This window comes from Vanacampus margaritifer, chromosome 5 (genome assembly GCF_051991255.1).
Source record: "Vanacampus margaritifer isolate UIUO_Vmar chromosome 5, RoL_Vmar_1.0, whole genome shotgun sequence".
Lineage (NCBI taxonomy): Eukaryota > Metazoa > Chordata > Actinopteri > Syngnathiformes > Syngnathidae > Vanacampus > Vanacampus margaritifer.
In genome coordinates, this window is record NC_135436.1 from 7,672,501 (window position 1) to 7,688,695 (window position 16,195).

At 41.0% G+C, this 16,195-nt stretch overlaps 1 protein-coding gene across 5 annotated transcripts in view; it reads right to left on the reverse strand.

Moving 5' to 3' along the window:
- The window catches only part of LOC144052061 (uncharacterized), a 46,495-nt gene that overhangs the window by 29,929 nt on the left and 371 nt on the right, over nucleotides 1-16,195 (reverse strand). For 3 of the 5 annotated variants that reach the window (XM_077565833.1, XM_077565832.1, XM_077565831.1), the window contains exons 2-9: nucleotides 16,071-16,154; nucleotides 15,751-15,862; nucleotides 8,994-9,207; nucleotides 8,692-8,856; nucleotides 5,366-5,473; nucleotides 5,191-5,262; nucleotides 4,957-5,055; nucleotides 1-558 (exon numbers count right to left, since the gene is read on the reverse strand). The exon at nucleotides 1-558 is cut by the window's left edge and continues 246 nt beyond it. In XM_077565833.1, the coding sequence (XP_077421959.1) occupies nucleotides 1-558; nucleotides 4,957-5,055; nucleotides 5,191-5,262; nucleotides 5,366-5,473; nucleotides 8,692-8,856; nucleotides 8,994-9,207; nucleotides 15,751-15,862; nucleotides 16,071-16,149 (1,407 nt within the window). In that variant the 5' untranslated portion in view covers nucleotides 16,150-16,154. Of the gene's footprint in view, nucleotides 559-4,956; nucleotides 5,056-5,190; nucleotides 5,263-5,365; nucleotides 5,474-8,691; nucleotides 8,857-8,993; nucleotides 9,208-15,750; nucleotides 15,863-16,070; nucleotides 16,155-16,195 lie in introns of those variants that run through there. The other 2 variants (XM_077565835.1, XM_077565834.1) reach the window with 2 other exon arrangements.

Below are 16,195 nucleotides of genomic sequence, written 5' to 3' on the forward strand. Positions count from 1 at the left end.
CAATTTCCTCTGGCTCAGGGAGCATCGCTCCAAATCTTCATGACTTTCACCATCTTCTTCCTCTCCTCCATCTTGTCCACCATAATCATCTGTACTACTCTTCTCCACTACTCCCCCACTGTCATTTTCCTTCACATCTGTGTCATTATTTTGGGAATCTTCTTTACCTTGCACATTTTCTTTCCCCATCACCTCTGCACACTCCATCTTCTCCCTGTCAAAGATCTCATCATGCTGAACTCTCTCAGGTCTGCCATCTTTGTCACCTACATTAGCCAAATGTTCCTGGTCTAGCTTGGTCTTGCTTTTCTTTTCACCCTCATCATTACTGGATTCCTGATGCTCATTTTCTAGACTCCCGTGACCTTTTACCTGATCTTTGTGAGTATCACAATCATCCCCTTTTCTGTCACTACATTTCTTTTCTGATTCCTCATCTCTATCTTGGGTCTCATTTTTGTCCTTGCTCTGCTCTAAAGGCTCTCCTCCTTCGGTCACAGTCTCACTGAGAAGGCTTCGATGTGCCAGAGGGGACAAGCGGCGGCCCCTCAAAGAGTTCTTGGGTAAACAGTCCATCCATTCCAAACAGATACAAGGGAGAGAAAAGTAGGAAGGGGTGGTGAGGGAAGCGGGCAGACAAAGACAAGTCAGAACATTTTAACACGCATGCAAAGATAGTGGCAGTGATTTACTTGACAAATACATGCAGGACTAACAGATGGTGTTTTGAAAGAAGTATTAGATGACAGACGATACCCATGGAAAATACAAAACAGACCAAATGATGACACATGCATGTGATTACAAGATGTAATATCAAAACAAAATGTTTGTACCGTAAAATTTGGTCTATTGTGGGCATTGGAATATTTAATACACCCATTAAAAACCAAAGAAATGAATATGAACTTAAGAGGAAAGCTTGCGATTAAAAAAATACTGAATAAATTTGTCAGAGTTGTTTTAACTGTCAATATAAACCTGTTGTACATTTGTGGGGGAGAAAAATTCACCCCTGTAAATTCTAATATGAGTTTTAGGAACCCACTATGCCTGAGGAAAATTAACCAATTGGCAGAAGGCATGACCAATGAGGTGTTTGCTGTACACTCGCAGGCACATTAATAGCATAGCATAGCATAGCATAGCATAGCATAGCATAGCATAGCATAGCATAGCGGGCATGGTCCACAGCCTCTCGCTGACCTGATACCTTGGGCTAATATTACGGCTCGAAATAAGTGGTTTGATTTCACAGCGCAGTTTGTGGATGATGTCAAGGAGTAGACTGTCAGCAAACTAAAGCTAAAACTAAACTCCAGCTGTTGTAATTGTTTCCATAGAGCAAAGAGAATATATACAATGTACATATAACGATTGTTGTGTTCCATTTGTAATCGCTACTGCTGTAATTAGGCTAAGTAACTGTTTGATGGTTTCAAACAATCTAAGGAGCCTTGCTATATTGTATGCGTGTTCCAGTGCATGAAAAAATTAAAGTGGAAGTCAACCCCAAATTCTTTTTTTTACAATTATATGTTTTATGTGCCCACCAAGGTTATTTTAGTAAATGAAAACTAACGAAAAAACTAAAACTAAAATAAAAAACAACAACAATTTTGTTAAAATAAAATAAAAACGCAAATGCTTTTTTAAAAACTAACTGAAATTACATTTTACAAAACTTAATTAAACTAACTTATTGTAGAAAATTAAAAATTAATGCTTGAAATGAAAAATTTTAGTCTTTGGTAATATACATGAGCCTTTGGGGATGATTTTAAATGTGATTTTAAGTATATTTATTTTGATATTAATCGGAATAAAGACGTTTGAAAGTGTGTCACAGAAGTGATGTCATCTAGCAGCAGCCAATAGAAAAGCACTTTCAGATGACGTTGCTCTTAGGCAACAAATTTGCTTGCTTGAATTTTTGGCTCCAATGACTCGGCTCGCCTACTTTTTCATTTAACTCAGCCGAAATGCAACGCTAGGTAAGTAATGTGTTACTTTTTTCATTTTACCATGTAAATATTGCGCAAAAATACAGTCATTTTTACTTTTTTCACTTGCATTCGACCTTGCGGCTAATACTAAGGTTTGGGTTATCCATCAGATCAAAAAGGGGCGCACTATAAAGAGCGTCAGGCAGAGCAAAACAAACTAAGTGAGCCCAAATAAATTAGGAGAGACAAAACGAGAGCGAGACAATTTACACCCTCATTATGGAAAAGAAAGTAGCGGGAACCCGGTGCGGTAACATTAAAACACCGGCGGTTTACAGTCGGCTATGTCTTATATGTGTAATAAACTCGAGTATTCCCCAAATTCAGCTAGTCAGATGCGCCTTATAGTCCATAAATTACTGTAATAAACATAAAAAAAAGAAAACTAATACTGAAACTACCTAAAACTAAAATAAAACTAAGAATCTAATAAATAAAACTAATACAAACTAACAGAACCGCCCTAAAACTAATTAAAGCTAACTAAATAAAAACAAAAAAATAAAAACCAAATAAAAACTAACTAAAATGAAAATTCCAAAACTATAATACCCTGGTTCCCACACTAGTCTAGACACGACATTCTAATTAACATTGTGTTCCACCTGTTTTTATCCATCTCAGGGGGCGGCTATTTTGCCACTTGCTGTTGACTGAAAATGACATCATAGTTGCTCAGGTAACAACCAATGACAGCTCAGTTTCAGAAAACAGGTGAGCCGTGATTGGTCGATCCGTTACATGATCCCTGAACGACTGTGATCTGATTTTGTCTACAACAAGTGGCAAAATGGCCGCCCCCAGAGATGGATAAAAACACAAAGCAATAATAATCCCAATAGTGTGTGTAGACTAGTGGGGCTGCGTAGAAATTATTTTCATTGTATTGTTAAGGCATTTTTTGGGTTGCCTTCCCTTTTAAGATAGCATGTTAGGCATTGTTGAAAATATTTTGAACTTAAAGCAAGAACACTTTGCCCCCTCAATTGAAAAACTTTAGCTATCAGTGAACTACATGTGAGATTTGATTTAAACGTGTTTAAAAAGTACACTACAAATAACGATTATTAACGAGTCAACGACTTTGGCGAGTTGAACAGAGGCAGAAAATGAGAAAAGTCTGCAAAAAAGGAGGTTAACTGGGGAGGAAAGATTGTAGCTTATTGTCCAAACTTTACGGTACAAATGTTGAAAAACCATGAAGATCCTGCAATGAAGTCAAGTCTACAATCATAATCTAATTCATTGATTAATATAAAAACATAAGGATGACGATGCTGTCAGAATTCAGATGGCAAAACAGTAGCAGTGACACCAGGTGGAGAGTAGGACAAACAGGAAGGCACAATGGCATCCATGCCCATAGGACAGATCCCAGCAGCACAGAAGCTACTCAAACACATCCTGGGTCATGGTGCAAATGTCACAAATAATCGAAAGAGAGAGAGAGATGAAAGAAAGATACACAGGAGGATAAGATGAAAATATGATTAAATTAGAAAATGGTGAAAAGGTAGTGAACTTGTAAACACTTCTGTCAAAAAGCCAAATACAGTACATATTTACCAAAACTAGAAATTGAGACATGTGGTAGTTACAGGTTTGATTAGTACTGACGACAGTTGTCCAGAATAGCAAGCAGTTGAGCTTCCTGACAATCAAACAATTTCAGATGAGATCTTAAATTCATCCCCGGGTTTACATGAAGCCATAAGTAGTAAATGCTACGATATATCATTTGCTAAACAATCATTCCCTAAACAAATGTATTTGACCACCTCTTATTAAAGACACCACCTGCATGAAGCGCTTCAATTTCAGTGAGCTCTTGATGTTTTAAAAATTTGGAACGCAAAGCGACTCATTTCAAACGGAATTTACTTTTTTATACCCAAATGTACTTCTCTAAGTAATCCGAATTTAAGCAAGCTCAGCATTTAACCACTAAAATTAGTTTTTTTTTCTGGTTCAGAAATGTCAGTAACTATAATTTGACATCTAAATGGTACTTCATTTACATAGCGCTTTTCCATCTTACAAGGCCCTCAAAGCGCTTTACATTCGATTACTCATTTACCTACTGATGACACAGCATCAGGAGCAACTGGGGGTTCAGTATCTTGCTCAGGGATACTTCGACGTGGTCCAATGGCATGGGATCGAACCCACAACCTATGGGTTGGGAGCCGACCACTCTACCAGTGAGCCATGCCACCCCTGGATAAAGGAATAATAAAGCTATCTTTATTTTAATATTTCCTCAGTGTTTTGCAAATTTAAAAATCCTATATAACAATGCTAATTACATTTTGCATTATAAATGTGTTTTTTCTCTCTCCAAAGTTTCTATCTACAGGTGTATTAGCCGTTAGAGACAACAACATGATGTTGGTAAATACCAATGCTGCTAATTTACGGCAGCTCTGGCATAAATCTTATGTTAGGAGGTAGTCTAATAAAGTTGCAAAGCACATGAATGAGGGTCAGCTAACGTGAAAAGAAAGAAAGAAAGAAAGAAAGAAAGAAAGAAAGAAAGAAAGAAAGAAAGAAAGAAAGAAAGGAAGAAAGAAAGAAAACGAAATGTGGGATGTGGGATTTTAGGTTTCTACGTTGAGCAGGCAGACAAGAGTCCAGCCCAAGATAAAACTGGAGAAAGTAAAACCAACCCTCTGAGAATATCTCATTTAAAGGTTAAGCGAATGTCAAATTAAGTTCACCTATAGAGGTTAGGGGGTATTTTAGATTCATATTGAAATTTCAGTCACTATATCAATATCCCTAACTCTGTGTCAGTAGTGTACTGTAAATCGTGACTATGCCTGAGATGACTTGTAAAATTCGCCAAAATGATGACACAAAACAAGTTTCATTTGAAATGAAAAATGAAGAAAAGTGGCAAAAAAAATTAATCTGAACAATCTGGTATTTACATAAGTGTTTATGAGTGTACCTGTCGTGATGGCGGTTCAGAGCTCTGGCGTCCAGATATGTCCTGCATTTCGGGTTCAGTCCTTTCCTCTGCTCGAGCTGCAACACTAGCGTCACTGTCCTGACCCACATGCATGTTCATGCACACACGCACACGCAAACAAACGTTAAAAAAAAAAAAAAAGTAGTCAAGCCAATCATTAAAAAAAAGTCTTGTTATTTGCTAACAAAGCCATAGATAAGCTGACATGTGTACCTCATATTGTATGCCACCTCTGAGGTCATCCAGATCCAGGTGGAGGTTCAACAGTTGCCGGTCTGAAGACCGCTGAGTTGCCAAAAAATAAATTTAAAAAATCATAATCTTCGCATTATGTAAGGACAATATGCACCAAGTGCAAATGTCTATAAGCGTAATAATTGTACTGCACCTCATTTTCCAAGATTTCATCACCATCATCTAAGCCAGGCATGTTGAGGTACACGTTTTCTTCCTTCTTGAAGCTTAAAACACTTTCAGTACCACTGTTGCGCAGTACCTGACAAGGAAGGAAATAAAAATTAACACTATGAAAATACAACACAGGCACACAGTATTTGCTATTAAAAAAGCATGAGCCTTAAATATAAATAACAATACATTTGGTATAATGCATACTGTCAAGGGCTTTAGCCGAGCAAAAGGCAAATAAAACCCTGGACCAATTATTCACAGGGCGCACATAGAGACAGACGACCACACTCGCATTCATTTACACCGTCAGTGGGAACTGAACCCATGCTGCCTGCAACGATGACAGGAATGTCTACCATTACTATACGATTATTAGACACTCCGTGTGTAACAACAAGATTTGAGGTCAAGTCAAATTGATTAATCTGCCCCTTAAAGGGATACTTGACTCATTTAGCCATTTTCAGCATTAAGAATTAATTTGATAACTTCATTATTTTTCCATGTACAATTAATACCTTTAAAACACATTTTGCCACTTGGTGTCAGCTAAAAATGACATCACGCATGCTCAGGTCTCAGGCTATGACCAATCACAACTCATTTTGCTAACGTCACATGACCAAACCCCAAAAAACTGGTGAGCCGTGATTTATATTTTGTTTGGGTTTTTTTTGGAGCGATTTGGTGTTTAAAATTGGTTTATCAGAATTATGGCCAGGCAAGGCAGTTTTATATCTATAGTATGTTTCAGACACAAAGTAACTCAATGTGCTTTACACAAGCAAAGAATCAACACGTACAAGCATCAGCAAACATATCCGTTACTGACATTTGGAAGCAAAGCAGAGAAAACAAAAATAGCGTACAAAAATTACTAAAAAGAACATACATTGACAACGTTAAAAAAATAAGTTAAAAGCTTAAATTATTAAAAGTTCAACTGAAAACGGTTACGTTTTTTTTTTTTTACTTCGATACTATACCTGCCTAAAATACCTAGATACTGGTACTGAAACAGTACTTTGACAAAAATCTGAAATCAGCTAAATTAAAACTGACATAAGTGCTTCAAATTATTATTATTATAATTATTAAGTGAAAACATTAGGATACGCTTGATAAGAGAAACACATTTTCAACACTTCTGAATATTTGCAGACATTTAACCACAATTGAACACAAACATGATGTCTGGCTTAATTTTTACATTTCTTTGGCCATTTTTAAATTCTTTGCTAGGAAAACAAGTGTGCCAATATTCTCCCCAGACAGCCTACTTGGGCTACAGATGAAACCCAAAGTGCTGAAAACTCATGTCAGTCAGCAGGCTTTTTTCAAGTCAGATTTTTTCATTTGTTTTGGTTTTGCCCCACATTGTTCTTACTGATACTGCTGCTCTGCTTCTTGGACCTCTGGCTGTGGTGGTAAATCATAAATTTTCTGCAAAAGTACAGCCTTTACTTCTTCCTCCATGGTGACAAAACTATTCTTAAACCTTAGATCCAAGAAAGTTTCTGTGTTAAGCATTGTGTCCAACACTCTGCTTGCATATCTTTTTGTGAAGTATTTTCTTATTTTTTCTTTTCATTTCACGTGAAATAACACTTTCAGATTCTTTCAAAAATGAATCTCATACTTATGTTAGTAACAACCAAATAAATAATATAGAGCAAACTTGTCATTACAGTCAGAGATGCTTTTAATCAGTCTGTGTTATTTGTCCATTTTCAGGCTTTTTTATGTTTTTCTGTGTTTCATCAAAGAAAAAGCATTGGGGGGAAAAAAATACACTAGGGAGCTGACATTTCACCAGGATTGTTAAAATATGTAGATGTTCAAAATGGCTCTCTCTCTCTCATATAGTGTTTCGTATATATATATATATATATATATATATATATATATATATATATATATATATATATACAAAACACTATACTATATATATATATATATATATATATATATATATATATATATATATGTGTGTGTGTATGTATATATACACACACACAGCATAGTTAGTTTTGCTACTACAATAATTCTGCTATTAATGTCCAGGGGGCATTAAAAAAACAAAAACAAAACTATATATGTATAGATAGGTCTGATGTCACTGACCATTTTGAGCGGCTGAAAGTGAAAAAAAATAGTCATAAATACTTTATCTGCTCCCTACAGCCGAATGCCTCGTCAAATTCTACAAAATGGGAACAAAACAATTGACACAAATTATTGTGGAAGAAAATGTGAGAAATGCATCATAACCTGTAGTCCTTTAAACTGATGGAATAATTCGTAACGGTCTGAAACTACATACCGGTAAAAAATTCGGCACCAGAACGATGTGGAACGGTGCTGATTGGTCCCGAAAATATGACGGCAACTGTCAAAACCCTATGTTAAATAACGTGTCAGGCTGCATCACAAGAAAAAACTAATATACAAATTTACAGATTTACATGCACAACAAGTCACCAAAAGCGGGGGGGCGTTTAGGCGGCGTGATTTCATATAGCCAATTTAGCGTGGAGGGGCGCGTGGAGGGGCGCGTGGACGGGCGCGTGCATGGGGCGGCGCAGAGGACAAGTATGGAGAGGTGGGAGGATATGGTGCGGTGCAGCAAAAAAATGCATATTCGCCAAGGTTGAAAAATTAGAATTTTCTTCGCATTTCGCCTCGTGGTCTAATGGGCTGGAATATGTGCCATATCGGCTTCGGGGATAGACTACGTCACACACAGCATCCTGTTTGTTGTCACCTGGAGCGCAACAACACAGGCAGCCACTTACCCCCATAAAAAATTGTATCCCCTCCCGTGGGTACAACACATGTTTTTCAAAAAATACATGGAAACAGACACATGATGAATTGTTCAAGTGTGCTTGTGTAGCTTAATCCGTTTCCACCAATGTTTATTATTTATTTATTCCACGGAGTTCTGTCCACCGGCTCCATTCTCTGTGTATTTGACAAGTCGCGTCGATGTGCGCACGTTGGTGTTTTTGTTATCTGTTATTTTGCAAATCATTGAAAAAATAAAATTTTGAATCAAAATAAGTTTCTCACGTATGCCTTGTTACAATCATGTTTCATGTTAAAGTAAGTATAATGAAGTAGCCTAATGCATGTGTAAGACCTGTTGTGTTATAGGTATAACTGTGCCATACGTAGTTTTTTTTGCACTTTGGTGGTTTGAGAAGTAATCTACCCATCTGTAAACATTTGGCGGAACTCCAAATTGCAACGTAACACTATTTATATTTGGACAACACCATGATATAATTTATTACAGATTACCCCAAGAGGCCCAGGAGATGCTTTGAGGGGTTCCAGTCCCGCAGACCCGAGAGAGCGTGGGAATGCAGATCCAGAGATTGGCCAGAGGACAGGAGCATCAAGACCACCGAGAGGAGCCAGGCTTCCAAGTGGAGGTGGCAAAGACCCCAATGTTGGACCCAGGCCCTTCAAAATAGAGAGCAACAATTACAAAGTCAAAAGTTTTCACAAAATCATCGTTTTGTTTTGAAAAAAGTCTTACTTAATATTGTTCATTGACGGTACTGTGCTGTAATAATGATTGGAGAACTATCGGTACTCACTCCACTTTTGGCTGAATTCTTCTTCTTTTTGTCCTTTTTCTCCTTCTTTTCTTTCTTTTTCTTCTTGGGCCCTGTGCCCCCAGCCACAGCAGTGCTTCGGAGGCGTTCGCGTTCTTGGATAACGAGGCGGCGGTAGTGCTCATCGCACGGGTGATCCCAAGTGGACGCACCAGAGGAGAAGTTGTAATAGTAAATGTCTCCTGTAACATCTTGGCTGCAGCAAGGATCACAAGATGACACAAAGATTACATAATTCACAGACACCATGGTGTTCCACACTTAATTGTTTTTTTTTATCCATCAGGAGCTGTGGTTTGGGGTTTTAACCAAGATGATCATTATTAAAGGAAAAGAGCTTGGTTAACAACAATTACGTATGTAACTACGGTTCTATTAGTCCCGAACGACCGCCAGGTGGCGGTGCTGAAACAGTACGGAAATTCCCCGTGCATGCGTCACTTGAGAAAGAATTCATAAAAGGACATTTCCAGAGTTCCGGCTGACGTGATCCTCATGTATAAAAGAGGACAGCAACCGGAACCCAGTCTCTCAGAACCTTCTCACGCAAATCAACACGAGGGCTCTGAGTGACAAGCAATGCTGGCGGTCGTTCAGGACTCATAGAACCGTAGTTACATACGTAACTAGGGGTGTTATAAAAAATCGATTCGGCAATATATTGCCATATTACAGCGCGCAAATCTCAAATTGATTCAATATGCGGTCGAATCGATTTTTAAACATCAATTTTTTATGGGAATATTCCACAAAACGTCTTACTTAGGGTTAGGATTTACACATTAAGCATAGAAGAATGTTTCATCAATGGAACATTAAGCCTTAATATTTTATTTTAATGCTGTTCAAACATGAAACAAACTGCAACCTGACTTTTCAGATAAATAAATAAATTTTCATACAAATCTTACAGTGTACATGTACAAGTTTACTGATTAGTATTTTCTAAATTTGAGTTTAAAAACAAAACAAAACAAAAATTGCAATTATCAACTTATGGACTTGTATCGAATCGTGACACAAATCGAATCTTTAGGTATTAGGCAATTCACACCCCTATACGTAACTGTCATTCTATTCCGTCCCTACCGACCGCCAGGTGGCGGTTCTGAAACAGCACAGAATGCCGAATACCAGCGATGTCACGAAGACCCTGGAAAATGTACCTCACAGAGGGGCCTCCGCAAACCACATCCAGTGGATGAGGAGAGGTGACAGAATCTGGCGAATGTGCAAGGCGACGACCAAGAAGCAGCCGCACAGATGCTGGTTGATTGACTGCGCACCCCAGGAGGAGGGGGACAACCAGAGACCCGGTACAACTGCCGAATCACATCCCCGATCCAGTGAGAGAGACGTTGCTTGGAAACAGCAGCTCCTTTAGTCGGGCCTTTGACACAAAAAGCTGGGTGGATGTACAGAAACATGCCGTAGCATCCAAATAAGAGCGGAGCGCCCTCAAAGCACAACAAAGACTTGGAGCATCATCCCCATCTGTCAACGGTGGAGTAAAACGAGTGAGACCAATAAGTTGGTTGGCTTGAGAGCCAGACAAAAGCCAAATTTGGCCACAATGTGACCCCTGCCCCGTCGGGGTGTCAACACAAGGCACTTTGGGCTAACAGATAGGGCGTGGACATAAGGCAGCATCCCATTGGCACGAAAGAGAGAGATGAGGCGTAGCACATTGTCTGTCCTGTGTTGGGATGGCCGAACAGTCATGGAGGTGGTGTCCAACCACATTCCGATGAACAGAGTCTGCTGAGAGGAAACGGGAGAGGACTTCTCCAGGTTGACCTTGAGTCGAAGTTGTGACACATGCTGTAGAAGGGTAGATGTGTCCTGGAGTGCCTGATCCCTGGACAGTGCGCATATCAGCCAGTCGTGCAAGTAAGGGAGCACCTTCATGCCACTCGACTGCAGGGATGAAAAGGGCCGCCTTCACTACACGTGTGAACACTCTAGGAGAGAGTAACAGCTCAAATGGGAGTACTCTGAATTGCCAGTGGCGACCCCTGTAGGCAAATCGGAGAAACTTCCTGTGCTGAGGAACAATAGGGATGTGGAAATAAGCGTCTTTCAGATTGATTTACATGAACCATTCCCCTCAGGCGATAATGGTTGATACCCCTCAGATCCAGCATAGGGTCCCCGTTTTTTGGGGAATGAGAAAGTAGGGGGAGTAGTATCCCCCTAGATGAGCCAAGGGATCTACTGCTTTGATAGCGGACTTGGCGAGGAGGGTCGCTAGCTATTGATCTAGAGATAGTGCCTTTTCCGGGTCGCTGATGACAGTCTATCTGACCCGGTTGGAGAGAGGGGCCCGGCGTCAGAACTGAACCCTGCCTGTACCCATGAGTCAAGGTTGAAAGCACCCATGTGTCCGAAGCGAGGGCACCCCAGTAGTTGAGCTGCCGACAGGAAAAGTAACCAACTGCCGGCCCCTCGGGCTCAATCCCTGGCCCTCACGGATTTAGGGGTCCGGGAGGGACGAGGCGTGGTGTGTGTAGTTCGGGGCTGACCATGGAGCCCTCGGCCAGAGGGACGAATCTCACGGTTGTCCGTGACCTGTCCCCGTGAGGGACGACAAATTCCACTGAAGGCTAGGGCATCTCACAGCGTCTCTAAGGGCTTCTTCAGGGGAGACGATGAGTGAAGGCACAGCATATTCCACATTAGGCATACGGTCCAAACCAATATGATTAAGAAACCGCATGTTTTCTAGAGCACAGCTGTCCGCCGGGAGCCGAGGAGAAACACTAGAATTGTACCAGCAGGAATGAAGGTCCGTCCAAAAAAAAGACGAGATTCCGAGATCCAAAAAGACTGTTGAGTAGTCCATTTGAGAGAGGCCACACTCACAAGGAGGCTGAGAAAAGACAGACGTGTCCAACTTTAAAAGTTGGAAAGCGCTAAGCATAACAGTGTGCACCAAATCCACCTCAGCTGAAAAACTTTCAAAAGGAAGAGAAGGCAAGGCAGAGGAAAGAGAATCCATCCCCGAATATGCCTCAGAATCCCAGATGGAGACGGCATCCTCTGCGACATAGTCAGCTTGGGAGGGCAATTGGAGTGTTGCATGGCCTCCTCTGCAGAGGGCAACGCCACCGCAGAGGCCTGAAAAGCAGAATGGGGTTGATTACCCAACTGAGCCTCTATTGCTGTCACACTCGCCTCCAAACAGCTCAACTGCAAGGCAATCTGAGAGTCCGCCCGACTCTTCTTACTCTGATGGTCATGGCCAACAGGTGAAGCAGACTTGCGTTTTGCCCACTTCCCGGCCATTGCCACCTCCGACGATGACTGCCCCTTGACAGCCGCTGCATCCTGGTGAGGTGCAACATCAGTTGTGTTCACAGGAGTACAGATCGCCGCGGCAGCGATCGCTACTGCGCGACAGTCAAGACAGCAGTCAGTGCGTCCCTCTTCGGGCAAGAAGGAGCCGCCACACTGCTTACAGCAAGCGGCGTCCTCCATAGCAGTCACCAATCGACGCACAATGAGTGTGTGCAAGTCAACAGGTTGCTATGTTCGTGTGGGAGAGGAGGCGAGAACCAGCCTCTTCACCAACGGAACAAACAAATCCACAAAGTACTCACAGAAACACGTAAATGTTTGTTTGTGTCGTCATAAACTAGCAGATATTATGACAGACAATTACAAAGCAAGCAAACAACATCAAAGCCGATGGCGACACACGGACGGAGCTGCATAAGTTGAGGCAATACAAGCTAGGAAAGGATACGAAATAACTGTACCATCACTTGCCAGTTGCATTCAAAACAAATCAAAGCAACCGTAGGCAAGACGGCAACAGTTGCTGACATACACTATAAGCACTCACGAACTTGAAGCTGTACTCATCAATGAGTCGCGGAAATAATGGAAAGATGGAAGGGGAGCTCCAGCGTCCATACATATATTTCAAAAGCTAAAACATACATTGAGCCGTTGCAGCCAAGGGGGGCAGGAAAAACCCGCTGTCCCGACCAACAAGATCACAGGCCACCAGCGACGGCCACGAAAAACAGCTGTAAACACCGTGAGTGAACCGCGCGAGAAGGTAAAATAGACTGAGTTCCGGGTGCTATCATCTTTTATATATGTGGATCACGTCAGCCGGAACCCTGGAAATGTCCTTTTATGAATTCTTTCTCGAGTAATGCGTGCACGTGGGGGATTTCCGTACTGTTTCAGCACCGACACCTGGCGGTCGGGAGGGACGAAATAGAACTCATAATAACAAACTGTGAATGTGCTGTGCGTGCATTGACAAATTTGAACTTTTGTCCTTTAAAAAAGGTATCAATACACCGTGTTACATATTATAATGGAAATGATCTTTTGTTTTTTTTCAGATTTTTTGTCTCTACAAATGGCACATAATTTTCAAGTCACCAACTGGAGAGATTTTTTCGAATATCATGAAAAAATATATATATATAAATTATGGACAGAATTTCTAGGCGCAGCCGAAGCGTTGAGGGGGTCCGGTTTGGTGGCCTCAACATTGCATCTCTGCTTTTTGCAGATGATGTGGTGCTGTTGGCTTCTTCAAGCCGTGATCTCTAACTCTCACTGGAGCGGTTCGCGGCCGAGTGTGAAGCGGTTGGAATGAAAATCAGCACCTCCAAATCCGAGACCATGATCCTCAGTCGGAAAATGGTGGCGTGCTCCCTCCGGGTCGGGGATGAGATCCAGCCCTAAGTGGAGGAGTTCAAGTATCTTGGTGTCTTGTGCACAAGTGAGGGCAGGATGGAGCGGGAGATCGACAGGCGGATCAGTGCAGCGTCTGCAGTGATGCGAACTCTACATAGGTCCCTTGTGGTAAGGATGGAGCTAAGCTGAAAAGCAAAGCTCTCGATTTACCGGTTGATCTACGTTCCTACCCTCATCTACTATGGTCACGAGCTGTGGGTCGTGACCGAAAGAACAAGATCCCGGATACAAGCGACCGAAATGAGTTTCCTCCGCAGGGTAGCCGGCTCTCCCTTAGAGATAGGGTGAGAAGCTCGGTCATCCGGGAGGGACTCAGTGTCGAGCCGCTACTCCTCCGCGTTGAGAGGAACCAGTTGAGGTGGCTTGGCCATCTGGTTCAGATGCCTACTGGACGCCTCCCTGGAGAGGTGTTCCGGGCATGTCCCACCGGAGGGAGACCCCGGGGATGACCCAGGACACGCTGGAGAGACTATTTCTCTTGGCTGGCCTGGCAACGCCTTGGGATCCTGTTGGAGGAAATGGCTGAAGTGGCTGTGGAGAGGGAAGTCTGGGCTTCCCTGCTAAAGCTGCTGCCCCCGCAACCTGACCCCGGATAAGCGGTAGATGATGGATGGACGGAAAAATATATATTAATACGTACTGGGATTGAATGTCTGCATTCTTAAAAACACATGAAAAAGACATCCCTGGCATTGAAACCTCCCAATAATGACAGTATTTTTTTCAAAAATAAAAACAAGGTCCAAATTATTATGCACAGCAGTGTTTCAAGACATTTTACTTTTTAACATATGACCTCTTATTTGACAGCATCTTTACATTTCTTGCATCCATTGAACTTTTGTTGAACTGAGTTTTTGGACAGCACAGTTTGTGCTTGAATTTATTTCTCAGGTTTGTTAAAAACATTCAAATTATTATCTAACAGTTGATGACAAAATTATGTTGAGTGCCATTTGCAGGGGCAATTGATAAAAATCATAGTTAAACATTTACATAATAATTTGGAACACGGTGTACTTCTCAGTTGACGCACAACACAGATCTCATTGGCTAAATGCTAATAAAGTCCAACCGACTAATCACATTTATTTTATTTACATACATCCACCTCACACCCTTGTATCCTTCTAAAGGTTTCAAGACAATGTTAGAAAACTATAACGTACAGTAGAATTACAACTGTGACCAGTGCTATTTTTAGGGGTACAGAAATATTAAGGAGTGCTTCAACACCCAATTCTTGTGTGTGCCTTTGGGGGGGGGGGGGGGGGTGAAGGTCATAAGACAGGCAGATGTTTACAAAACAGCACATAATTAAATCAGCGGTTTCATTACATTTTACGCAAGTCACATGTGAAAATAGTGGTGATATATGGAATAATATATAGTATAAATTTACTCAGTCAGCATTCTATGTAGAACAACTAACACTAACAATACTGTAATAAGAAGCTTGTTGGTGGCCTGCTGCTGACATCTCCCTGGAGATTGTAAAAAAAATAATAATAATAAAAAAGTCACATATGCTCAGGCACTGTCACTCTCAGATGTCTAGATTAGAGTGCCTCTAAACTCAAGACTGTAAGAGGGAAAGGCTGCTGGCCAGAAGGATTAAATTAGGTTAAGAAAATCATGTTTTTCAGGTAAAATAGGAAGCAGATTACAGTTTTTTTTAAATCAAGCACAAATCTGCCTAGTATGCTAACAGATGGTAGCAGCCATAAATTATTTCAAACTAAGTCGAAGCCATAACATCGATCTCAAAAGTACACAAACATCATCAGAAATGTTTTCATTACATTGGAAGTGCATGATGTGTTGCTAAATTTGTGTCCTTCAAAAAATGGATATTGAATGCTTGACCCGTTTAATCCAAAACATTCCCCTGCAAAATGAGTGGATACATTTTATTTCATTCCGCAGACCTCCCTAGTCCATAATATGTATGATATAATTTGTTTTTTAGTCTCTATTAAAATCCCATAGGAACTTGACTGTAGTACATCCCCTGACTTACCAAGGCTTCCACTCCGGTGGAAGAGGGGCAACAATACCCTCCCTGGCCAGCCACATGAGCTCTGTCTCATTGTCAAGATCAATGCCTATCTCCTTTGCATACTCTCTGATTTCTGATAAAATGGAGAAAACAACACATAAAGGAGTGGAGGTTAAAATTAAAAGAATTAATGTTATGTAAAACTTTGAGCTTGTGACAGTCAGGCATGACAAAACAAAAGACCAATAAATACATTGTTTGTATTTATCTCCAATGTTAGAGCATTAAGACAGAATTCAGTGTAGTATACCATTTTATCTTAACATGCTATCTATGTGTACCTTGGTCCGAGGGATTATAGTTTTCATCAAAGTCCTCCTCAAGGATGAGCTGGTCTCCAATGACCATAGGCGCACTCATGATTACTGCGATCAGAAATATGTATCAAAAGAACTCGGTACAGTTT